This window comes from Oncorhynchus mykiss, chromosome 6 (assembly GCF_057628025.1).
Source record: "Oncorhynchus mykiss isolate SJ-2025 chromosome 6, ASM5762802v1, whole genome shotgun sequence".
NCBI classification, from domain to species: Eukaryota; Metazoa; Chordata; class Actinopteri; order Salmoniformes; family Salmonidae; genus Oncorhynchus; species Oncorhynchus mykiss.
In genome coordinates, this window is record NC_143027.1 from 71915308 (window position 1) to 71942036 (window position 26729).

Consider the following 26729-nt stretch of genomic DNA (forward strand, 5'->3'; position numbering starts at 1 on the left):
CCACTCTTTCGATCCCTAGCAAACATGGGCACCCCACAGTTGACACACATAACCTTTTCCACCGAAACCTCCAGTGTTTCCCCCAATCGTTTTTTTTTCTCTACAAAAAAAAACTAGAAAGTAGGTTACATTTTAAGAACCATCACCCATCTTCAATTAGTACTGTACTCTGTCAGAGAGAACATATTTTGAATAAATTTGAAATATATGATATATCATTTAGGCCTAATTCTAAGAGAAAGTAAATATATTTATATGTATATATATATATATATATATATATATGTATGTATATGCATGCAGTTTGCTTGGTGGACTGTGTTTCTTCACATAGCACAAATTGAAATAATTTAGTAGGATAGTCAGTTAGGCTCATATGATTAGGCTGTACAAAATATTTATTAATTTGGTGAGAATTGAAGGGTTTTCAAAACCGTACAAAATTACCAAACATCCAGTTTGAGGCCATTCACATGGTAAAATGCATGATGCACTAATTCCCAAGAACAATGATTTGCCGCCAGAATGTGCGTGGTTTTGCCACTCCCCTTTAATATGTATCGTGGATAGAGAAGCAGTATGAGTGCAATCATAATATGATAGGATATGTCAAGACAATGTTGGGCTATTCTTTCAGCCAATGAATGCCAGAATCGTTGATTTTTGGTGTGAAACCCAAGCCTCAAACTAAAATACAGTGGGTCGAGGATCGAGTCGTGGGGTGGCATCCTCTCTCTCCGTCCTCACTTTCCAGAAAAAGCAACTCCTTTCTCATAGTCGGTGGAGATGAGAAGAATAACGGGAAAGGCAAGGGATGACATTTTGATCGAAATGAAGAGCGCAATGGACTCCCAGATTGGAGGTAAAAAGCACATTCAGAGATTAGCCTACTTTGGTAATATACACGGTAAATGTAGACTATACCATCATCTTTGTTTTCATTGGCTATTAAGAAGTTTACTATAGCGCTTTCAGAAAATGCTCAAGGAAACACATCCAACCAAAGGCTACTTCGATCAGTTTTGTGACTAGAAATTCCACTGTCTATCATTTGGGTTCGGAATAATGTTTGGCTAATGGCTATTACTTCTGTCTGTGCCATATGTCACTGTACGTTAGTGGGCTACCTGGATGAGGCACATACAATGTTTTGCCTAAAGAGTCGCAAATGTTATGGAATGTACATGTTATTTATAACAGATTATGTTTCGGAAACAGTTTCATGTGTTTCACAGTTGTACAACTAAATGGTAAAGGTTTGAAAAATAGTTCTGAAATAACTGAAAATACATGCAATGACGTCATTCACATGCTGACAGGTCTACTGGGAGAGAGAAGGACAAACTTGAAGTTTGAGAAACTAACAAATTAAAGTAACTGTCCAATGTTTCCAGATGTATATGAAATAGGACCAATAATTAATTACAATATGAGTGAAGTCGTTCTCATTCCAAAAAATTGCAATTAAGTATGTTGTGTTTTCTGCGTTGGAATGGTGTGGGCATATATGGGCCCAAAAAAATATTTAGCTAGTAGACTGCTGATTGGCCATCTAGAGGATAACATCATCCTCTATAAGGAAATCGCAATACATTTTTTTGAAGTTTGAAGCGGGTTTTTAAAGTTTTTTTTCTCTCCAATTTATGCTTTGGCCGCATGAGTCAGCAACATTACTTGGGTATGAGTTATCAGAATATTAACTTTTGAAAGAGATTTTTACTGGACAGGTACTTAAAGCTCATTCCAGAAGTCTGTAAAATGGCATGTATTTGGCAATTTCTTTGTTGATTTGCACATCAGCATTCAAAGTGATTAGTATTGAGTCCAAATAAGTTAAATATTATTCATAATGATGTAATTATAATAATTTCCAAGCAGGTTTGTGATAAAATAATTATTGCAGATTGATGTCTTCTTCAATGCAAGGTTGATCTGTTGTGCTAATGTATAGGCCTAGTAAAGCTGATGCAAGCGGCACTCTGCTTATCTATATCCCTCTATTGAGAACTTATTAGTCACTCCACACTGCACAAGGAATGTCGCTTGAAACTGGCCATTGTTGTGGCCATGCCCGCCCTTTTAAACACCATTAACTGCCCCATAACTTCAGTATTGCTCTCAGTATTGCTCAGTACGTCTCCCCTTAATGTGCTCCTGTGTGAATAAGCTGTGTCCTATGTTCATGTTTTCCATGAAATTTCATGGCGAAAAGGAAACAAGTTATAGGTAGACATCTGCAATGATGTGCTAAGACAGACATGTCCACTCCATCGCATGTGGTTGTCCTTAACTGTCTAATCATGGATTTGTAAAATCCAACACAAATTGGATTGCTAATTGTTTTCAGTTATTTCCTAGTTTCAGGATGTGTCAAAGGGCTTCAGTAGGCCTCTAATCCATATCTATAACCTTTGCTTTGTGTGGTGCCACACTGTCCCAAGGTAATACTCCCATAATTACATGCTGGAGAACAGATAGTTGTTAACATTGAGTGCATGAACTCTTAAACACAATTATCTGCTGATAGTCTCTCTACCTTGAGTGCCAATTTAGACAGGGAATAGACCATGATGCTATGGACTGACTGAGCAGTCACTCACTGAAGAGATCTGTAGGGAGGAGTTGGACTGTAACACTACTACTGTTTTTCCAATTGTGCTTAGTGACAAATAGGCCGTAAAGGCCAGAATATATGCAGAATATATTACTAGATCACATTTGTTAAAACAAAAATGTCACAATTTGTGAGAATGTGGCAGTGTGCCTATACAGAGTTGCCCACAGAGACGACTGTGTCTCCAAATACAGCCATCCACTGCATAATGTGTTAAGCTGTCATGGTAGCAAGGGTCCCTCTATGAAATGTTGCTGGTTGAGAGGTAGCTCAGAAAATGTAGAGCTGCTGTGGGTAATAAACAGATTTGAACAATTACAAATGTTCCTTTTGTTAAAAATACTTTGTAGGCTGCGATGTATTATGTATGGCTTCACAGAAAATAGTACTTGACCATTCATAATGTCGACAGTAAAATGGTTTCAATAATGCCGCAGTAATTATGGTTTTGAGATATTGTTACATCCGCCTCTCTGCTGGGTAATGAAGTGAGTTGGTGCAAGTTCACTGATGGATGGAAACAGTCCGGCTTCCCTCCAACCTGTCTCACACTGTTTACTCCCAGCATCTCACCCCTATAGGGCTGCAGGTCGCCTAGTGGTTAAGAGCGTTGGGCCAGTAATTGAAAGGTTGCTGGTTTGAATCCTCGAGTTGATTAGGTGAAAAATCTGTTGACTCTGCTGTCCATTTGACTTATTTTGGTATATCAGAAACAGGTTCCACTATCTCTGAACAATAGGTATTTCTGTTCTCAATGTGTAGTGAGTTGAATGAGCAGGTTAATTTAAGGACAATCTGTCACTTGCCCTTTTGTGTTAAGGCTCCTTGTTGGTAAATATCCATAGTATGGCTGACTACCCACACTGGGTCTAGATGGTGTGGACTTCTGTGTTGATAGACTGCCCTTTCACACCAACGGCTTTGTGTTGGCTGTTATCAGGGAAAACCTTCCTGCACAATAACAATAACAAAGATCTATTTATATGTGCGTCTGTGTTGTGGATCACCATGCTGACAGTTTTATATAGGGACTGAACGTGAATAGACTTCAGGTTCATCTGCATCTATATAATACAGTTCTATTGCAGAATAATAATTTTCATAGTTATATTACCCACATGCTCACACTGGCTGCCTTGTTATGGCTCTCATGGCTCTAAATCAGTTACATATCCCAAATAGTTTTTTTGAAAGGTTCCGATAAGGCACTGTAGTATTATCAAATATTAGTAAACAACATCTCTCACTGTCGCAGTAAAACCTCTATTAATTTCATAGCGTGTTTCCAATTCTGCATGCCTAATTGGTCTTGATCAGGGGCAGTCAGGCACAAACTAGGCCAGGCCTAAATAATAATCTTTACATTACAGCACTCACCCTTAATCATTGATGATCTAATAAGAAACGTATTAGACAGTTGTGTACCGCTTCCATTTTAAGGTGTTTTATATCTGGCTACGGAGGGCAAGCCAGTGAATTCATCTTGGCTCACAGACGAGGGGGAGCCCCAGTGTTGCCATGGAAACTGGCTGAGTAATTATATTTTCTCTTTGATAGCGGAGCTAGACAGACTGTGAGCAGTATCTGAATATCTGAATATATGCGAGAGTGTTAACTAACTTCTCATATAAATACTTCTCTGATAAAAACATTACACGCCTGGACTTTTCTCCTTTCACCTCCAATTGGTTATTATCCCTTCTTTGGTCTTCCACAATTACATTTCAGTGGCCATGAGCAGATTAATATATACATCTTGAGTAACATTGGTCGATGCACTTGATCACAGTGGGCTTTGTGATTGTGTTGCTTTGTGGGTTTAGGAAGCTCTGTGCCAAAGCATTCCATGTTCTATCTGTGGGTTAACCTGGGCATCACATCTGAACAGGCAACAAGCTACGAAGAACAAAGAACAAAAGTTTGTTTTCATGTACTCTGCCATATCCTCAGTGGCGATTATGCAGTACGCAACAAGGCCAAAGGGTGCAGATGAGAAAAATTAGGGGAATAATTCTGATGGACAAGATCTGTAATATTCTAACATTTCTACTTTTCCTCCTTATGCAAGAATGCCTCATTCAAACAGTATAGTATTAGAAGAATTACATTTCATGTCTGTTTTAGAGAAGATAAAGTATGAATTCTGCTATCTGCTCTGCCCACGATCCCTCGCTGGGAGGGGCACCGGGATATTGCTCCACTCTACTGATCTAACTTTCAGGGTTTTGTCAAGGCAAAGTTCCCTTCTGGGTCTAGGCCAGTTGTATCCTGGAGATAAGAAGGGAGATTTTGTTTGTTCCATGTGCAGAAAGTCATCAACAGACGATGTGAGAATGGGGATTCAAAACAGCTTTCCAACTGGACAAAAACTGGTTGACTCATTGTTTCCACGTCATTTCAACAAAAAAATGTAATGTGATGACGTTGAATCAACGTGGAGAACTGATTGGATTGGAAAAAAGTCATCAACAAAAGGGAATTTAATCTTTTTTTCACAGAATTTACAACCTAATTACAATTGCATGGTGTTTTGTTGATTTCACGTTTGAATTCACGTTAGTTGACAACTCAACCAAATGTAAATCAAAACTAGAATGGCTTCCCCCTAAACATAGACCCTATGCTGCTTCATTTAAAACATGCTAAATAAAATGTATTTAAAAATCCTCAAGTTAGCATTTGGTTACTTCAGCTAGGTAAACAAAAGCAAAACATGGATTGGTCTTTCTTCCTACAGGGTAAGGAAACCAATGTAATTTCAGTGAGGTATCCTGTGTGTTGTCTTTCCCCTGAGAAAATGAACTTGGGGATGATGTCAGTAGTTAGGCTATTGGAGCCATGAGTCATGTATGTTTGAGTCAGTCAAAAGAAGCCAGTCTGATATGTCATGGTGCTATTTTTAGCTGGAGCTACAAGGATGATAAGAGTTTAGACATAATAGGTCACATCAGGCCATGGTAGCAACATAGTGACATTGTTGTGGTTCATTGTGTCTCCTACACGAACATCTTTCAACAATAGGATGTATGTTGCACAAGCCTCACATGCTGGCCTTCTAGATGATCCATCTTCTGTATGTAGGGCCGTAAGACATATGGCCGGTTATCTTACCATGTTGGTCATGAGTGAATGAGAATGTGGTGAGTGTGTGGCCTACAGTGTTTCCCTGATAAACTAATCAGCTCTAGTTATGTGGGGGATGAATGGCACATAATGGGCCAATCATTTCCATTTAGTACTTATTGACCTACAGTATATACAGACATATTGTAATGCTTTAACTTTTAGTCTAGATATCCATCTAATTAAATAGGGTACTGCGTCACTGTGCAGCATCACAATGCCTATTATAAACTGTCTTTTTATCTATTATGAATTGTATTTCTATCTATTATAAACTGTGAGAATCCCTGGCCTAACATGACATGAGATTGACGCACTTTTGTAGTTCATCAGAGAACAATTTCACCTGTGATATGATGATGATGCTCAGAGCCCTGGGTCTGGACACCACCCTCTGCAACTGGATCCTGGACTTCCTGATGGGCAGACCACAGGCTGTGGGGATAGGCAACAACACCTCGTCCTCACTTACTCTTAACACGGGGCCCCCCAGGGGTGTCCTCAGCCCTCTGCTGTACTCCCTGTTCATCAACGGCTGTGTGGCTAAGCACGACACCAACTCCAACATCAAGTTTGCTGACGACACCACGGTCGTAGGCCTGATAACCAACAGCGATGAGTCAGCCTATAGGGACGAGGTAAGTGAACTGGCATTGTGGTGCAAGGACAGCAACCTCTCCGTCAACATCAGCAAAACAAAGGAGTTGATTCTTGACTTCAGGAAGGGAGGGAACATTCCCCGATCCACATCAACGGGACTGCAGTAGAGAGTCACTAGTTTTATGTCCCTCAGCATCCACATCATAGAGGACTTGACATGGACCAACAACACCACCACTCTTGTCAAGAGGGCGCAACAGTGTCTCTACTTCCTAAGGCAGCTGAAGAAATTTGACATGCCATCCCGGGTCCTCTCCAAATATTACAGCTGCACCATCGAGAGTGTCCTGACCGGTTGCATTACGGCCTGGTACAGTCGGGAATTTCTCCGTCCAGACCGCAAGTCCCTTCAGAGGGAGGTGAAGACAGCCCAGCACATCACTGGAACTGTGCTGTCACCCTTCCAGGACATCTACTCAAAACGGTGCCTGAGGAAGGCCTGCAGCATCATCAAGGACCACACACACCCCAGCCATCAGCTCTTCACTTCATTACCATTGGGAAGACAGAATTGGAGCATGAGGTATGATACCTACAGTCTGAGACAGTTTCTATCTAAAAGCCATCAGACTTCTGAACACTTAAACTGGACTGACCACCTGCACTGACTCTCCTCTCCTCATCTTAGCACACATGCACTCACTCACTCACACACACACACACACACACTCACACACACATAAAAATGCATGCTACACACACATCACAACTGCTGTTGATAAATTGTGCCTTCTTGTATTATACTTATGCTAAACATTTTATTCTACTTAGCCATTTACTTTATGTTCATATTTTTACATTTCCTTATTGTTGTTGCATTGTCGAGAAGGAACCTGTAAACATTTTGTTGGACATGGTATGCCATGTGTATCCTGTACAAACGACTAATAAAACTTGAAACATGAATAACAGTGGTAGCCCAGTAGCTGAAACAGAAGAGGAGAAGGTTCATTAGAGGAAAGTAGCCTAAAGCTCAGGCCTCGTATTACCATTTAAATCACTAACCAAATTGGCTTGGTCTGATGAAATACATCATTTACCAGGCTGTCTAAAGGTTTATCTGGCTGAAACAATAAACAATCAGGAAGGCACTGTGACTGTCACTGGAAAGTAGACAGGTGCTGCCGGTGGGAGCAGGTGACGCAGGTGCTGTTAGGTCCTCACCAGCATCAAGGTGACAGCTTCTTTATGCCACAAATGAACATTGAATAATGTATTCCTGTCCTCACACTGCCACTTACTGTGATTGAGCCAAACAGAGAATATATCAAACATATTTAACACATGGTCTTTTTGTTTGAGGCTAGTGTGTCTGTGTCTGGTGGGTGCTACTCTAGATATTCTAATTCAGAATTTGTGTATCTATGATATCATGAAAGCATCTATCAATGTCCAGCAGCACTTTGTTAAGCAGACTAACCCCTTTGTCCCGTGTCTCTCCTCTGAAGAAGATGGCCCTGCTGTGCTGACAGCATTCAGGATGAAACTATTAACAGGTACTGGCAGACGAAAGGCTTAATGTGACACCTGTCTGTCCATCCATCGTTTCATCCTCTCCTAACCTCACCTCATAGTCAGTGGCTGTGTCTGTATGTACTGCTGTCGGTTACTCTGAGGCTTGTGCTGTTTGCTCGCTGCTCAGCCTCCCTTCATGCCAGCAGCTGCAGAGCCAGGCTCCTCATAGCCCAAACCCAGCCCTATACTACTCTGCATCCTCTGGTCCTCTGTGAGTGAGTGCCAAGGCCTTGGGTTTACCAGTGGATCACTCCATTTTATTTAGTACAGGAAGCAAGGAAATGACCTTTCAAATCCAACATGCTAAATTTTATTGAATTTACCTGTACCATATTTGACATTTTGGGATAATTTTATCTGTGCATCTCTCTGTGGGTTATTTGATATATCCGAAAGGGAAACATGAGCAGAAATCTGCTAGAGCTCTCCCTTTATAAAGATCTAAGGCCAAGGCTTAAGGCCAACACTCCTAGCAGATGCTGAAAGAACACCTGCACTGAGTGCATACATCTTTATGCATTTATCCAGCACCTAAGAAATAATATGAACTGGGTGGTTTAAGCCTTGAAGGATGATTGGCTGAAAGCCGTGGTATATCAGACTGTATATGACCTCTCGGGGGGGGGGTTGTTGTATATGGCCAATATACCACAGCTAGGGGCTGTATCAAGGCACTCTGCGTTGCTTCATGCATAAGAACAGCCCACACCCCCTCGGACCTTATTTCTTAAATGGATGTGCAAGACAATGTGAGGTATTAATCACTCCAGACTACCCACTGAAGGTACTTGTAGGTCAGCTACAGTAGGATGAGAGGTTCTCTAGGACTTCGATGGGGTTATCAATGTCAGTTTAATTTAGCGTGTGCTGGAGACTACAGACTTGTTTACAGTAAGTTGGTGTTCTGCAGACAGTGGGTGTTATTTTGATGTACATCTTCACTAGTGGATCTCCTACTATCTGAATGTGGGTCTAGTTCCAGGAGGTGGTACACTACGTGACCAAAAGTATGTGGACACTTGCTCATCAAACATCTCACTCCAAAATCATGGGCATTAATATGGAGTCGGTCCCCACCTTTGGTGCTATAACAGCCTCCACTCTTCTGGGATGGCTTTCCATTAGATGTTGGATCATTGCTGGGGGGACTTTCTTCCATTCAGCCACAAGAGGATTATTGAGGTCGGGGCTGATGTTGGGCGATTAGGTCTGGCTCGCAATCGGCTTTCCAATGCATCCCAAAGGTTTTCGATGGGGTTGAGGTCAGAGCTCTGTGCAGGCCAGAGAAGTTCTTCCACACCGATCTCGACAAACCATTTCTGTATGGACCTCGCTTTGTGCACGGGGGCATTGTCATGCTGAAACAGGCAAGGGCCTTCCTCAAATGGCTGCCACAAAGTTGGAAGCACAGAATCGTCTAGCATGTCATTGTATGCTGTAGAGTTAAGATGTCCCTTCACTGGAACTAAGGGGCCTATCCTGAACCATGAAAAACAGCCCCAAACCATTATTCCTCCTCCACCAAACTTTACAGTTGGCACTATGCATTGAGGCAGGTAGCGTTCTCCTAGCATCCGCAAAAACAAGATTTGTCCGTCGGACTGCCAGATGGTGAAGCATGATTCATCCCTCCAGAGAACGTGTTTCCACTGCTCCAGAGTCCAATGGTGGCAAGCTTTACATCACTCCAGCCAACGCTTGGCATTGCGCATGGTGGTCTTAGACTTGTGTGCAGCTGCTCGGACATGGAAACCCATTTTATGAAGCTCCCGACAAACAGTTCTTGTGCTGACATTGCTTCCAGAGGCAGTTTGGAACTCGGTAGTGAGTGTTGCCACCGAGGACAGACCATTTTTACGTGCTTCAGCACTCAACGGTCCCGTTCTATGAGCTTGTGTGGCCTACCACTTCGCGGCTGAGCCGTTGTTGCTCCTAGAAGTTTTCACTTCACAGCACTTACAGTTGACCGGGGGAGCTCTAGCAGAGCAGAAATTTTAAAAGGTGGCCTCCTATGACAGTGCCACTGAAAGTCACTGAGCTCTTCAGTAAGGCTATTCTACTGCCAATGTTTGTCTATGGAGATTGTATGGCTGTGTGCTCGATTTTATACACTTATACAACGGGTGTGGCTGAAATAGCCAAATCCACTAATTTGAAGGGGTGTCCACATACTTTTAAATATATGGGATATATACAAACAATAGTGTATTTATGTGTTCAACCATACTGTATTTGAGGATATGTGTCTCCCATTGTATTCCTTTTTGAAAACATTGAAAAATGTGTGTTGCTTGGGTGCTGAGGTGTATGTGAACGTATGTATACTATGCGTATACTATACTGTGTGTTTCTGCATGTGTGTGGATGTGCTGCTATCTGTAAATGTCTAATAAAAGTGGCCTTGTCCCTGGTTGGTAACACACTCCCTCTCTCTCTCTGTGTTTGCTCAGCTCTGGACTGATAATAACTGTTAGCAGTACAATCATCACAGCTTGGCACACCCCTCTGCTAGTTTGTCCTTCATAAGGGTTAGGGATGCTTGTGCTCAGACTCATCTGGCTGGCTGGCAGTCTCAACATCATTCCTACCTCATGAGTTGTCTCTTTAATTTACCTCTCAGCTGTACAGAGCGGCTCCCTTGAGCCTCTCATTGGCTTGCAAGGCACTCAGTCAAACCTCTGGTTCTTTAAAAATATCCTACTCATCCAATGAAAGAAAGGCTCAGGGCAGAAGAAATCCTTCCTGTGGTAAGCTAGATTGTGTTACGTCTGAGTGAACTACAGGGCCTCTGACTGGGCTGCTGCCCCCTCCCCCATCCCTCCGTGTACGTAGAGGCCTAACCTCCCCACAGGAAGTGCTTGTTTCCCAGCATTCAGAAATAACCAGGCGGCAGGCAGCGCTGCAACATGAGCACATTCCCTCCTAGCGGTTTCTGCCAGGCTGGGGGAGTGCTCTGCTCTGCTCTGCTGCTGGAATGCTGTGTGTCTCTTGTCTGTGTGTCTCCAGATGGAAAGTGTGCTTTTGTGAAAGTTGGTCTTTTATAGGCACATGTGTTTAGTTCTTTCCCCTGGTTTTATGTCTGAGAGCTCTTGGGAGAGTGAGTGTCTTCATGTCTATTTCACCATGCTGTTGCCCTGAGGGCAGTCCATGTCAACACAGTGGTGTGTTGGGGTGTTCTGACATCTGACCACAACACAGTTCCACTGACAGACTAATGCTGTTTTCTTCACATCAGCAATCCCTGCTCTCAATATAGAACTATTGCGCAATAGGAGGGAGACCGACTCGATCATCTGCAAAATCATTGGCAAATCTGTAGAAAAGGAATGTTGGTGGAAACAGAGGGATGGGTCATGTAGTGTATCTGATGACATTACACAGTCATTTTAGTTAAATAACATAGCTTTATTTTTCTAGGATTCATTTAGCCAATTGACTGTATGTAGTGAAGGTATCATACATGACCACAGGGAACAAGTTTGACATTTCCATATCAAGTGTATGTTGTATCTCATATGACCTATTAGGCTAGTTCGTGTGATGAGGCTGGAATAATTACGTAAAATATTATAGACAAATAACCCATTGCTTTCTCTCAAGTAAATGTGTGGTCACACATTTCTGCACACATATCACTATGTCATTTGTACATTGTAAACAGTTTTCTGTTAAAGGGGCAATCCTTAGACCTCAGTGCAACATACATTTTTTTATTTACATTTGTTTGAGTTGTCAACTAACGTGAATTCACCATGACATTGGATTGAGGTTATAAGTTGGGTGAAATAGAGATGAAATTCCCTGATGTTGATGACTTTTTACAAATCCAACCAGTTTTCCACGATGATTCATTTGATATTTTTATTGAAATTATGTGGAAACAACATTGATTCAACCAGTTTTTCCCCAGTGGGATAGATGCAAGGACTGACCTTCCAAGATACTCAAATTATAGTTTTAAACATGTTTTGAGGCTATACTGTGTTTGTTTACATTTACAATATTTACCAACATTTGATTAAAACTAGTTTATATTTTGTGTTCTGACGGGGTGTGACAGTTAAACTAAGCTCATGAGGCATGTATAAGTTATATTATTCAAGAATCAATGGACTCATATGCAGTATATCATTGTACTATATATCCTAAGTCCAAAAATGTATGGAGCAACTGCAGATTGCCCTTTATGGGAACTAATCTCTGCTCGTGTTTCTTTTCTCTACACAGAGGAATGTAATGGCCACAGTCTTAATAACTTTGTAGAGGACGGAGGTACACAGCTACCTGGACACACAGAGGTGAGTCCCATGACCCCATGTGGACCTGCCTGGACACTCTCCTTTCCCTCTACGTTAACATATCCCTGCCCTAGATGACTTCCCAAGCTCTCTGTGCTGTAATGCAGCAGTGTTCTGACATGCAACGGGCAAATGAATTGAACGCTGCAACAAACAAAAAACACATCAAATGATTTACATGATAAAGGTTAACAAAATGTTGAAGGATTAGTAGATACATTTCTTTGCACTTATGTGCGTATTTGGCTGTAAGAAATGTATGATTATGTGTTTTGTTTTTAGTCTTCCTCCACATGCTTGATTGATCCTCATCCGTGATCAATATTCTTGATCAATAGTGAGTGTGTATTGAAAGTAGGTTGTTTTGCATGCCTTTGTGTACCTTGCCTAAGTTGGAAACAACTGACCTCTTTCTACTACAGTTCTCATTGTTCAGTCGCAAGACCTCAGTGTCTCTCAGAGAGCTCCTCTCTTTATCTGTGCCAGGTTTGGGGCTTGAATCAAGAAGTGGCTGTATACTGGTCTGGGATGATCTGAGAATATCAAGACTAGGTTTAACGTTATTATAAAAACCAAAAAGTTAATTTCAGGCACTAGTGCAGTATGTACCACTTTGCTTGCCATAGTTGAGGGCTACGTTTAGCATAATGATAGGCATGCCTTCACTGGAACATGTCCAGGATCCACTGCCTCCTAACTCCTATTCAAGTAACATAAGACAAACCACACAAAAGAAAGTCCACACTCATTACAACATAAATGTGTTTATTTCATTTTGGCCGTGTCCTAAACGATATACTAAACTACGACCATGTACTTATAATATGCTTTTAACATGCATCGTCACATTCAGTAAACAGATGTTCTCTGTTCATAGGAGGAGGAGAGCAATAGTTTGTGTGGGTTAGTGTTCTGACACTCTTCTCTGTCTGCCCTCCAGACTGACAGACTACAGCAGAACAAAGACACTGTGTTTTTCAGGGACGGGGTTCGCAGGATTGACTTCATACTGTCGTACCTAGATGACAAGGATGGAGAGAAGAAGCAGGTGGGCAGCATAACGCACCATCATCAACACCGTGACAGAGAGCATTGTGTGGTTACAGAGAGACACATGGCAGTTTATCAACACGGACATGACAGCACAGAGCATTAACCTTGGAGTGGTCAGGCTTGCTTTGAGTCTGAACGACTTCAATAAGAACACAGCTATTTCAGTTTTCCGTTGCAATACCTTTTTTCACAGTAAAGACGGTGTCTGGGGTCAACTGACCACGTGACCATGACTCATAATCAGCCTGAATCAGGGCGGTAAAGAGGAGAAGGTGGCTAAAAGGAAGTGGCTGACAAGTTCCCAGTGGTTGAAACTTTGTTGTTGGGGTAATTGCATCACCTCTTTCTTGACCGAGAAGCAAAGATTTCATGCCACAGACAGACCATAGACAGACCAAATGTCATTATTACAAGGCCCTCTAGCTTCTGATTTTTGGACTTTGAGAATGCTGTGACTGGTGCCAGGCAGTCTTTCAACAGAGCTTCTACAAGAACAAAATGGATCCTCCCAAGGAAAGATTATGAGAATGAATGGGGAAGTTAGAATACGAGGAAGGATAAAGTGATAGCAGAGATGATAGAGGGGGAGATACAAGGATAAATGCTTTTCTGCCCTGATCCTTGCTATTGCGTAAAGTGCATGTGTGTCTGTCTCTGTATTTGTACAGGAGAGGAGGAGGGAGTTTGAGGCCAACCTTAAGAAGGCTGGACTGGAGCTTGAGACTGAGTACAAATCGGTGAGTTACCCATCCGTGGCACGCTGTCGTCCTCTAGTGGTCATCATGCAGCAGCACATCACATTACTGCAAAGTGGGGAATATCTCAGCAGAGCATTCTTAAAGGGGAATTTCACTCCACAGTCTTCTTTCCTCAGTGGTAGAAAGGTTTTTAACATATACTGAGTGTACAAAACTTTGGGAACACCTGCTCTTTCCACAACATAGACTGACCAGGTGAATCGAGGTGAAAGCTTACCTAATATGATTCCTTCAACCAGTGTAGATGGAGGCGACAGGTTAAAGAAGGATATTTAAGCCTTGAGACAATTGGGACATGGATTGTGTATATGTGCCATTCAGAGGGTGAACAGGCAAGATAAAAGATTTAAGTGCCTTTGAACAGGGTATGGTAGTACATGCCAGGCGCACAGGTTGGTGTGTGTCAAGAACTGCAACGCATCTGGGTTTTTCACGCTCAACAGTTTCAAATCACATTTTATTTGTCACATACACATGGTTAGCAGATGTTAATGCGAGTGTAGAGAAATGCTTGTGCTTCTAGCTCCGACAATGCAGTAATAACCAACGAGTAATCTACCTAACAATTCCAAAACTACTACCTTATACACACAAGTGTAAAGGGATAAAGAATATGTACATAAAGATATATGAATGAGTGATGGTACAGAGCGGCATAGGCAAGATGCAGTAGATGGTATCAAGTACAGTATATACATATGAGATGAGTAATGTAGGGTATGTAAACAAAGTGGCATAGTTTAAAGTGGCTAGTGATACATGTATTACATAAAGATGCAGTAGATGATATAGAGTACAGTATATACATATACATATGAGATGAGTAATGTAGGGTATGTAAACATTATATTAAGTAGCATTGTTTAAAGTGGCTAGTGATATATTTTTACACCAATGTCCATTATTAAAGTGGCTGGAGTTGAGTCGCAGCCACTCAATGTTAGTGGTGGCTGTTTAACAGTCTGATGTTTAACAGTCTGATGGTTTCCTGTGTGTATCAAGAATGTTCCACCACCCGAAGGACATCCAGCCAACTTGACACAACTGTGGGAAGCATTTGGGTCACCTTGTTGTTCATGCCCCGATGAATTGAGGCTGTTCTGAAATTAACTCAATATTAGGAAGCTGTTCCTAATATTTTGTACAGAGTGTTTGTTTCTATGTTTTCTTTACAAACTTTTAGGTGAAAATATAACAAATGTATCATAAATGTACTCAATATTTTATATGATTACTCTGTTTTGTGCTTAAATTGTATGGTCAGTCAAATTGCCTCGCTCTGTCCTCTCTCAACTCCTTCCTCTTAGGACTCGGATGATCTGAAAACATACTTCCTGAAGATCCACGCCCCGTGGGAGGTGTTGGCCACCTACGCTGACGTGCTGAAGATCAAGGTTCCCTTTAAGGAAAGCGACATCCCCCACGGACAGGACGTTCCACTGGAGTGGCTCTCCCGACCGTTCCGCCTGCCAGGGAAGGTGATGCGCCCACAGCCTGACTACTTTACCTCTCCATTTGATAAGGACAAGATAGACTTCTTCCTCATCAAAAACCGAGACACCTTCTTCCCCCCCTCCACACGCAACAGAATAGTGAGTACAGAATCTTAACACAGAATCCAGAGAGACACGCGTGCACACACACACACACACACACACACAGAGATCTGATGTCCCTTCCTGTCAGGTGTACTACATCCTGTCTCGCTGTCCGTACCATAAAGAGGACCGCAAGGAGACAGACAAGAAAGGTATCAAGCGGTTGCTGAACAACGGGACCTACACCTCAGCCTTTCCACTTCATGATGTAAGAATCATGTGACGCCCCACCTATATCACATCAACATACTCACAGTAGATTTCATGTGAAGATGTCAGATTTATTTCTAAACTAGAGCTGATTATTTTCCTGTCCTCTATGCTGTCAGTGTCGATACTGGGAGAGGAACACAAATAAGCAGTGTGAGAGCGAACGCTACCACCTCTATAAGAATTGGGCTAGGTTCCTCTGTTTCTACAAGGAGCAGCCCCTCAACCTCATCAGGTAAGATAAAATCGGCTGGACATCGGTTACATTTCCCCCATGCATGGACACAAATCTATAGCGCTGATCTATAACACCATGCAAATACTAAGTGTCCCTACTCCCTAATGCCAAATAAGTTGAATTATGTCTGTGTTGTTAACAGGAAGTATTATGGGGAGAAGATTGGGATCTACTTTGCCTGGCTGGGCTTCTACACAGAGATGTTGTTCTTTGCTGCGGTCATGGGTGTCATATGTTTTACCTATGGTGTGCTAAGCTACGATGATAATTTAACAAGGTTAGTACCACCAGGGGGCAGAAAGGTGCCTTATTTGAAAAATAGGAAAACAGTTAATTGTCTGCATTTAAACAGGCTGCCCAATTCTAATATTTCACCCAATTATTGGCAGATGATCAATCAATCAAATGTATTTATAAAGCCCTTTTTATATCAGCCGATGTCACAAAGTGATGTACAGAAACCCAGCCTAAAACCCCAAACAGAAAGCAATGCAAATGTAGAAGCACGGTGGCTAGGAAAAACTCCCTAGAAACCTAGGAAGAACCTAGGAAGAAACCTAGAGAGGAACAAGGCTCTGAGTGGTGGCCAGTCCTCTTCTGGCTGTGCCGGGTGGAGATTATAACAGAACATGGCCAAGATGTTCAAAAGTTCATAGATGACCAGCAGGGTCAAATAATAATAATCACAGTGGTTGTAGAAGTTGCAACAGGTCAGCACCTCAGGAGTAAATGTCAGTTGGCTTTTCATAGCCGATCATTCAGAGTTAGAGACAGCAGGTGCGGAAGAGTGAGAGTCCAAAACAGCAGGTCCGGGACAAGGTAGCACATCCAGTGAACAGGTCAGGGTTCCATAGCCGCAGGCAGAACAGTTGAAACTGGAGCAGCAGCAGCGTGACCAGGTGGACTGGGGACAGCAAGCAGTCATCAGGCCAGGTAGTTCTGAGGCCTGGTCCTAGGGCTGAGGTCCTCAGAGAGAAGAGAGAGAGAGAATCAGAGGGAGCATACTTAAATTCACACAGGACACCGGATAAGACAGAAGAAATACTCCAGATATAACAGACTGACCCTAGCCCCCGGACACAAACCTTCGCAGCATAAATACTGGAGGCTAAGACAGGAGGGGTCGGGAGACACTGTGGCCCTCTCCGACGATACCCCCGTACAGGGCCAACAGGTAGGATATAACCCCACCCACTTTGCCAAAGCACAGCCCCCACACCACTAGAGGGATATCTTCAACCACCAACCTATTACCCTGAGACAAGGCCGAGTATAGCCCACAAAGATCTCCACCACGGCACGAACCCGAGGGGGGCGTCAACCCGGACAGGAAGATCACGTCAGGGACTCAACCCACTCGACGCACCCCTCCTAGGGACAGCATGGAAGAGCACCAGTAAGCCAGTGACTCAGCCCCAGTAATAGGGTTAGAGGCAGAGAATCCCAGTGGAGAGAGGGGAACCGGCCAGGCAGAGACAACAAGGGCGGTTCGTCGCTCCAGTGCCTTTCCATTCACCTTCACACTCCTGGGCCAGACTACACTCAGTCATAGGACCTACTGAAGAGATGAGTCTTCAATAAAGACTTAAAGGTCGAGACCGAGTCTGCGTCTCTCACATGGATAGGCAGACCATTCCATAAAAATTTAGCTCTATAGGAGAAAGCCCTGTCTCCAGCTGTTTGCTTAGAAATTCTAGGGACAGTAAGGAGGCCTGCATCTTGTGACAATAGCGTATGTTCGGCAGGACCAAATCGGAAAGATAGGTAGGAGCAAGCCCATGTAATGCTTTGTAGGTTGGCAGTAAAACCTTGAAACCAGCCCTTGCCTTAACAGGAAGCCAGTGTAGAGAGGCTAGCACTGGAGTAATATGATCAAATCTTTTGATTCTAGTCAAGATTCTCGCAGCCGTGTTTAGCACTAAGTGAAGTTTATTTAGTGCTTTATCCGGGTAGCCGGAAAGTAGAGCATTGCAGTAGTCTAATCTAGAAGTGACAAAAGCATGGATACATTTTTCTGCATCATTTTAGGATAGAAAGTTTCTGATTTTTGCAATGTTATGAAGATGAAAAAGCTGTCCTCAAAATATTCTTGATATGTTCGTCAAAAGAGAGATCAGGGTCCAGAGAAACGCCGAGGTCCTTCACAGTTTTGTTTGAGACGACTGTACAACCACCAATATTAATTGTCAGATTCAACAGAAGATCTCTTTGTTTCTTGGGACCTAGAACAAGCCTCTCTGTTTTGTCCGAGTTTAAAAAGTACAACAGTTTTTAAAAAGTAACAACAAATAAGATCTGATCTCAATGTTCAAAATACAAATTATTGGGCTGCCTGTTTAAACACAGCCTTTGAATAATGCCCAAGTGGGCTCTCATACACACACACACCTAATGGTGTGTATTCAGTATATTAATAATAATTGTGTAAAAAAAAAACATCTTTGTTGTTGCACACCCAACAGTACACTAAATCACGCACATCTGTCAGTCTATACAGGACATGTGAAGTCACGTCATATCAAATGTATTAATGTTCTTTCCCACTTTCTATTCCTCCTATTTATCTCTCCCACAGTAAGGAGATCTGTGACCCCAGCATTGGAGGGAGTATTGTGATGTGTCCGCTGTGTGATAAGAAGTGTAGTTACTGGAAGCTCAACTCCACGTGCCTCTCATCCTGGGTAAGGGAACATACACATTTTATTCTGTCATTCACAATGTAATCTTTCCTCAAATGGTTAATCATAATCTCTTGATGATTGGCCATTACATCTAATTATTGATGGCTCTTCACACTTAAAAAAAATATTGTCTGTGTAAATATTCTGCATGCTTAGCTTATTGTTTAAACCAGCCTGTCAATCAAAGCCAGTGAAATCTTCCATGCTGAGTGTGCAGTATGTCATCTTGCTGTGGCCAAAGCACAGCATGTCATTTCCTCTGGGTGGTTAGGAGCTCATCCTGTCCCATGTTCCCTCTTCCAGCAATCCCATCTGTTTGATAACGAGGGGACCGTGTTCTTTGCCATGTTTATGGGGATCTGGGGTAAGTGTCTGTCCACTCTGTTGTTACTGTATTAACCTGTTGGAGAATTACAGTACATCCCCTGTGAGGGAGACAGACTGTTACTGTTAGAGTGTAATGACCCTGTCGGTTCTGCAGTGACTCTGTTCCTGGAGTTCTGGAAGCGGCGCCAGGCCCAGTTGGAGTATGAGTGGGACCTGGTGGATTTCGAGGAGGAGCAGCAGCAGCTCCAGATCCGCCCGGAGTTTGAGACCAAGTGCACTGACCAGAGACTCAACCGGATCACCCAGGTACGGGCTGCCAACTGGTTATTACACACTACTTGTAATACTGTGCAAATTCTAAAGTATTCAATGAAAAACTACTGACTGGGCTTTCCGTTATTTGTTATTGTGCAGGAAATGGAGCCATACCTACCCCTCCCCAAAAAGTGTGGTCGCTTTTGCCTCTCCGGGGTTACTGTTCTGTTCTGGGTAAGCCAACATACTACACCAACTCTGTGTGTCTGCAAGCATTTGTTCGCCAGTGTGCAGTATACTGTATGTGGGCTGTATGTGTGCACTGTAGCATGTGGATTTTGTATTCTCCACAGATGCTTCTGATTGTGGCCTGTATCACTGGGGTGATAGTCTACAGGCTGGCTGTGTATGCAGCCTTTGCCAGCATCATGAAGGACAGCCCCACTAAGAAGATCCATCTGGTGGGCTCTCTCATCACCCCGCAGCTCGCTACCTCTGTCACCGCCTCCTTTATCAACTTTGTCATCATTATGATCCTTAACTTCTTCTATGAGCGAGTGGCCATCTGGATCACAGATATGGGTGAGGAGGAGTAGCTCCCTATCATGACGATTTTCTCAGGAGTAGCAGGAAATGGAACACTGATGGCATATCAAGTGATGTTTACCCCAGGTCACATTAACTATACATTTCCTACTCATTTATTTTTTTACATTTTTTCTCCTATAAAGATTCACTCATACCTCAGCAGTACTTTACACCCATTAGTTTAGGTAGCTGGTGTGCCTTGAATGACTTTGACCTCCAACTACTTGCTCCAACAGAAATTCCCAAGACACATCTGGAGTATGAAAACAAGTTGACAATGAAGATGTTCCTCTTCCAGTTTGTCAACTACTATTCTTCATGTTTCTACGTGGCCTTCTTCAAGGGCAAGTTTGTGGGTTACCCAGGCAACTACACGTACATGTTTGGCAAATACAGCAGGCTGAGGAACGAGGAGGTGAGCTTTGTCACACACCATCTACAGTATATATAATATTCTATTATATGAAACTCACACCTTTTGAAGAATAAACTACAGTATTTATGTTTAGATCTCAAACCTAACTGTTAAACACCCACTGCAACTTGTCCCAGTGTGACCCAGGAGGCTGTCTGATTGAGCTGACCACCCAGCTGGTGATTGTCATGACAGGGAAGCAGGTGTGTGGGAACATCCAGGAGGCCCTACTGCCGTGAGTTTCACTGACCTCTGACCTACTTCTGATAGACTGCGAAATGTACCTCGATGACCTTTCAGTTGCATATTTACTCCACCATGGGGTGTGAACCAGCTTGAACTTGTTAAAGATGTCCGACATTCAGCATGTAATTTGTACACGTGCCCTCCTCAGAGTTCAGTATTCTCTTGATCTATATTATATCCTGTCAGGCTGCTGAGGAACTGGTGGTGCAGCAGGAAGGCCCGGAAAGACCAGTACAGCCGCTGGGAGCAGGACCACGACCTGCAGAACTTCAGCCAGCTGGGCCTATTCTATGAGTACCTGGAGATGGGTAAGGAGGCCCTTAACCCACTTCACTCTCTTCCCACATAGACAGGAGACGGTGTAGGGCTGTTCATCAACATTCTCTCTCTCTCTCTCTGCAGTAATCCAGTTTGGCTTCATCACTCTGTTTGTGGCCTCTTTCCCCCTGGCCCCCCTGCTGGCCCTCTGTAACAACATCCTGGAGGTCAGAGTGGACTCCTGGAAGTTCACCACCCAGTTCCGCCGGCCTGTGGCGGCCAAGGCCCACAACATCGGAGCATGGCAGGAGATCCTCAATGTGGTGGCCATCTTGTCGGTTGTCACCAATGTGAGTAGGATTAAATGTTATTAAGCTGTAGCCACGTTGTTGTTATCAAGTGTTCAAATCTATGTCTTTATTGTTGAACAGCCCCATTTTACAATTCATATATAATTCATACAATTCATATATATGTATAATCAAAATACAGTAATTCAATAGTTCAATGTGTCTTGGATCCCCTCTCATGCTCTCTCATCTCCCAGGCATTCATCATGGCCTTTACTTCAGACATGATCCCCCGCCTGGTCTACCTGTATGCCTACCACCCTGGCTCTGAAGCCACCATGAGTGGCTACATCAACAACAGCCTGTCAGTGTATGACATCTCCCAGATCCCTCTCCTCAGTACGCCCGAGGAGGGGGCGATTCCTGCCTGGTTCAACAGCTCCTTCATCACCACCTGCAGGTGGGAAGCGACTGCAATGCCAGGCCACTCACTTGCACATTTAAATACCCTTTGTCTTGACTTCACTTGACGTCTTGACTATGGAGATGTGATTGTATTAATCCAGATGTTTACAGAGGACAGGTCAATGCTTGGGGTTTAGCACGATTGTATGTAGTTGTTGTGTCTTGACATTGGCCCTATATATTGTCTCAGGTACCGTGACTACCGCTACCCTCCAGGCCACCAGAGGCAGTACTCCCACACTATGCAATTCTGGCACATCCTGGCAGCCAAACTGGCCTTCATCATTATCATGGAGGTAAGCCATCCAAAATATGTCTATGGAACACAGCACATCTCTCCACTCTAAACCAGCAGGTGCTCTCTCCATTATATACAGTATGCAGCAGAGCCCAATCTTTGCTATCACTGTCTTTCAACATGTTATCATCTGTACTTAATAAGGTGAGTGTGTGATAATGGTATGCTCTGTAAAGAAATGTATTCCTTTCCCATCAGCACGTGGTGTTTGTGGTGAAGTTTTTTGTGGCCTGGCTGATACCGGATGTGCCATCCGAGGTGAAGGCTCGGATCAAACGGGAACGTTACCTCATCCAGGAATACCTGCACAACTACGAGGTTGAGAAGCTCAAGATCCAGCTGAGTCAGAGTTTTATCATTGAACCCAAACCTGAGGTCTGCACTGCCACCGACAAGCATGACGTGTTATCGGAGTGCCTGTAGGCCACCAATCAATGAACTGACACCCACCAGGGTGTTGCTGTGAAGTCTCCTCCACTGAAGGCAAACAGAAGTACAGTAAAGGGCTTCTGGCAATGGGGCAATCCTATCTACTGTTTCTCTTTGTTTTGTTGTTTGTTCATTTTCTAATGAGCAGCTAGCAGATTTCAACCTTTTCACCTATATTAGGACTTTCATTGGAGGCAGGGATGGAATAATTTGATCGATGGCCACATCTTGTCACCTTTTCTCAACGTCCAATGCTGTTGCAATGCAAGCTCCTATTGTTCTGCTTGCTTCATATCTTCTGTGCAATGATGTTTCTTGCAACTGATTCAGTCTTTCAGTGTTGATTGTGATAGGATATTATGGAATCCTACAAAAGTATGTGCCAACTTGTTAAGTGTTCAGTTAAATGCTATTGGGATTCATGATATTGTGCCAGACAATATACAGCTTCTTGAAAAAAATGTAATCTAATGCTCAACTTATCTACAATGTCATAATATGTTACTAACAAATGTCCAGCAAAAACTGCCAAAGATATCCCATGGCTTTTATCAGCAGCTATCTAATAAATGACCTTTAAAGAAATATGCATGTTTGATAGAATGTAACATATAAAAATCTAATTTATTTGCCTTCAAATGTTGGCATGTTATCTGCTTCAATTTTGTTGTAGCTGGGCTACATTGAATGTGATGTGTTTTCCTTGCGTTACTGTCATGTATTTGAGATATTTTCATGGGAGTCAATGCAGAAACTGTAAATTAAAGGCCCAATGCAGCCGTTTGTATATCAATATCAAATTATTTCTGGGTAACAATTAAGTACCTTACCGTAAAAATTGGCTAAAATTGCTTTTTAGCTAAACTGTTTTTTCAAGCAAGAATTTTGCTAGGACTGTCTGGGAGTAGTCTGAGTGGGGAGGGGAAAACTCAAAACTAGCTGTTATTGGCAGAGATGTTTGGAACTTTCTTTGCATCTGGTCTATCAACCAATTTACTACATGGTGATGTCACCATGGAAAGCTGAAACTCCCATCCATGCAAACCTGATGATTAGGAGGTACTGTGTATATTGTATGTTCAACCAGCAAATAACTGATCACATTTTTTTTCATCAGCTGTTGTACAATTTCGATATAAAACACAGGAAAAACAGCATTTTGACTGCAGTGGCCCTTTTAAAAACTGCTTCTCTCAGCTGGGTAATGCTAGATTGATGGTCCAAGAGGGTAATACACCCATACGTCTACTGTACATACACTACCGTTCAAAAGTTTGGGGTCACTTAGAAATGTCCTTGTTTTTTTTTTTGTTTTTTTTGTTGTTTTTTTTTGTCTATTAATATAACATCAAATTGATTAGAAATACAGTGTAAACATTGTTAATGTTGTAAAAGACTACTGTAGCTGGAAACTGCAGTTTTTTTTATGGAATATCTACATAGGTGTACAGAGGCCCATTCTCGGCAACCATCACGCCTGTGTTCCAATGACACGTTGTGTTAGCTAATCCAAGTTTATCATTTTAAAAGGCTAATTGATCATTAGAAAACCTTTTTGCAATTATATTAACACAGCTGAAAAATGTTGTCCTGATTAAAGAAGCAATAAAACTGGCCTTCTTTAGACTAGTTGAGTATCTGGAGCATCAGCACTTGTGGGTTCGATTACAAGCTCAAAATGGCCAGAAACAAAGCACTTTCTTCTGAAACTTGTCAGTCTATTCTTGTTCTGAGAGATGAAGGCTATTCCATGTGAGAAATTGCCAAGAAACTGAAGATCTCATACATCGCTGTGTACTACTCTCTTCACAAAACAGCACAAACTAGCCCTAACCAGAAAATAAAGAGGAGTGGGAGGCCCCGGTGCACAACTGAGCAAGAAGACAAGTACTTTAGAGTGTCTAGTTTGAGAAACAGATGCCTCACAAGTCCTCAACGGGCAGCTTCATTAAATAGTACCCGCAAAACATCAGCCATTGGAACACAGGAGTGATGGTTGCTGATAATGGGCCTCTGTATGCCTATGTAGAAATTCCATTAAAAATCAGCTGTTTCCAGCTACAATAGTCATTTGCAACATTAACAATGTCTACACTGTATTTCTGATCAATTTGATGTTATTTTAATGGACAAAAAAAATGTTTTTTCTTTCAAAAACAAGGACATTTCTAAGTGACCCCACACTTTTGAACTGTAGTGTATGTTTGGTCTGATAGAGCCCTTTCCAGTGGATACAATCTACACTCCATTTGAAATGTTTTGAGTGGCATATTAAGTCATACCAGACAAAATATTAGCCCTGTTTTTGGGGTTGCATTCCTCTTTCTTGTTTAGATTTATGGTGAGATATGCAGCTGTATATATGATTTCTTCTGGTGTGGGAGGCAAATGTGATTTTGCCTGTGTTACTCACACATGTATCTATCTGCTCTTTATTTTGACACTTTTCAAACTCATTGCAAGCAGGAAAATCACCTTTCTCAGCCCTGTTAGTCATTACTTACTGAAGTTAAATGGATCATTCCTGCTTTTTCTGTCATAATCTGTGTCTGTACTCCGTAGCACATTCTCTTTTTAATTTTGTTTTAGCACAGAGCACTTATATGGGACTGATTTGATTTAGCCAATGAGTCTTTCAGACGGAAAACTCCACTACATTATTAAATGTTTAATGTCAATCATTCCAACATGTCTGGATGGTCTCATATTAAAAGGAAAGTTGACTTTAGATTACATGTTTCAAAGCAATTTTTATGAAATTCAACTTCTGTAGCTTATTGAATCGATTTCAAGTTACTGTAATGTGATTTGTGCAAACAGAGGTGTTAGCTATAGAGTATATAGACTCAGAGTATGCATCACAATCTCTTGTGTCCCATAGACATTCAATGTAAGGAAACATGCATATTTTAACAACATGAGTGAACTGTCCCCCTTACAGCAATAAATTCACACTATTTTATCACAGCCAGTATACACATGAAGAATGTTGGGATATGTACAGTAGTTGCAACATTCATTTCAGTAAACAACCCAATTATTATTTAGATTGTTGTACAGATTACATTTGTAAAGTATAGTTTACTCAATGTAAGATTAGGTATTTCTGTCGTTTATTGACCAGATTTGATTCTGTAGGCTTTTTCTAGGTTCATCTGTTTTGAACTAATCTGTTTTGTAAATCTTAATAGCCTTTCATGGTGATGGTGGAAACTATGCCATTGGATGATTTTACTTGGTATAACTTCAACTTCAAAGTCACGTGCTACATCACTATCTCAGGCTTGTCAATATTCCAGTGCTTGACTAACACCACTCTCAGCCACACAGACAAAATCCCTTGGGAGACTCTTGACTCCTCATGTCCTTCTTGCATGCAGGGTGGAAGCCACAGTACATGACCAGTAGATCAAAGCCTTAAATGTCTATGTTTACTTTTTGGGTTGTTCTTCAAAAACAATAACTTTCTATTGTTCTATTCCTATGATGTTTCACAACTCATATGTTTTAAAATCAGTCTGTGTTGTGTAAATATGTTATCTTGCTTGTTTTGCATGAAAGGCTATTGACCTTATTAACAACATTTTGATAATGTAATTCCTTTAAATAAAATATTTCAGGATTTTAAATGTGTGCACTCTACAATTTACTGTTTAACTAAGAAATCTCAAATTCACATTTATTTCTATGACAATAGTAGCCTATTCATATGAGAAATAATTCAAATATTTGACAAATAACAGTCAATATCATGTTTTTTTTAAATAAAGTTGATCGTCACGATTTCACACCCAGCCAGTACTGCATGTAAAACGTAGTGTACTTCAAGGATGTCTCATTGTCCTAATGCAAACCTGATAGGAATTATACCAAGTGCCCGCCAGATGGCGTCAGTGCCTCAATCCATTTATATTGTATTAGCATTATGTAGGTGCCAGTTTATTTCAGAATACCCATGTGTCTCTCAAAGGTGTCTGGCTCTCACATTTTAATATTTCACAATGACCCAACTTCAGAATGAATTGTGGTGGAACCGCAAGTCCCTCGAAATAGTCAAAAACGTGAATTAATGATTTATTATTTGCAACATTGTTTCAATGAATATGCATGGAGTAGCCTCCATATTATACCATTCTACCCTTTGATGTTATAGTTACAGTGGGGATGTGTGTGTGTGTGTGTGTGTGTGTGTGTGTGTGTGTGTGTGTGTGTGTGTGTGTGTGTGTGTGTGTGTGTTAGAGAGAGAGAGCAAGCAAGAGAGAGGTGGGTGAAAGTGTATGTGTGGGGGATGCCTAAATTATTGATGGATTCCTGTTTTCACGAGAGCTCATACGAAGGGAATCCAGCCCTCATCTGGTTTCCATAGCACCGCCCTCGGGAGGCTAAGACAGTATTGTATGTAGGCTACAT

At 42.0% G+C, this 26729-nt stretch overlaps 1 protein-coding gene across 2 annotated transcripts; it reads left to right on the plus strand.

The window, feature by feature from the left end:
- Nucleotides 1-483: 483 nt before the first annotated feature.
- LOC110526514 (anoctamin-5) lies at nt 484-25948 on the plus strand. Of its 2 annotated transcripts, XM_021607549.3 has the most exons (21): nt 540-862; nt 7846-7893; nt 12140-12210; nt 13151-13258; nt 13932-14000; nt 15329-15613; nt 15708-15827; nt 15949-16064; nt 16210-16344; nt 18643-18748; nt 19052-19112; nt 19230-19381; nt 19490-19564; nt 19684-19912; nt 20155-20333; nt 20471-20568; nt 20766-20887; nt 20982-21187; nt 21385-21587; nt 21783-21888; nt 22089-25948. In XM_021607549.3, exons 1-21 carry the CDS (start codon nt 787-789, stop codon nt 22311-22313), a joined length of 2790 nt encoding a protein of 929 aa, XP_021463224.1. In that variant the 5' UTR covers nt 540-786; the 3' UTR covers nt 22314-25948. The 2 variants fall into 2 exon arrangements, with proteins under 2 accessions (XP_021463226.1, XP_021463224.1); XM_021607551.3 differs by lacking the exon at nt 7846-7893 and having other exon boundaries at nt 484-862.
- The last annotated feature ends 781 nt before the right edge of the window (nt 25949-26729 follow it).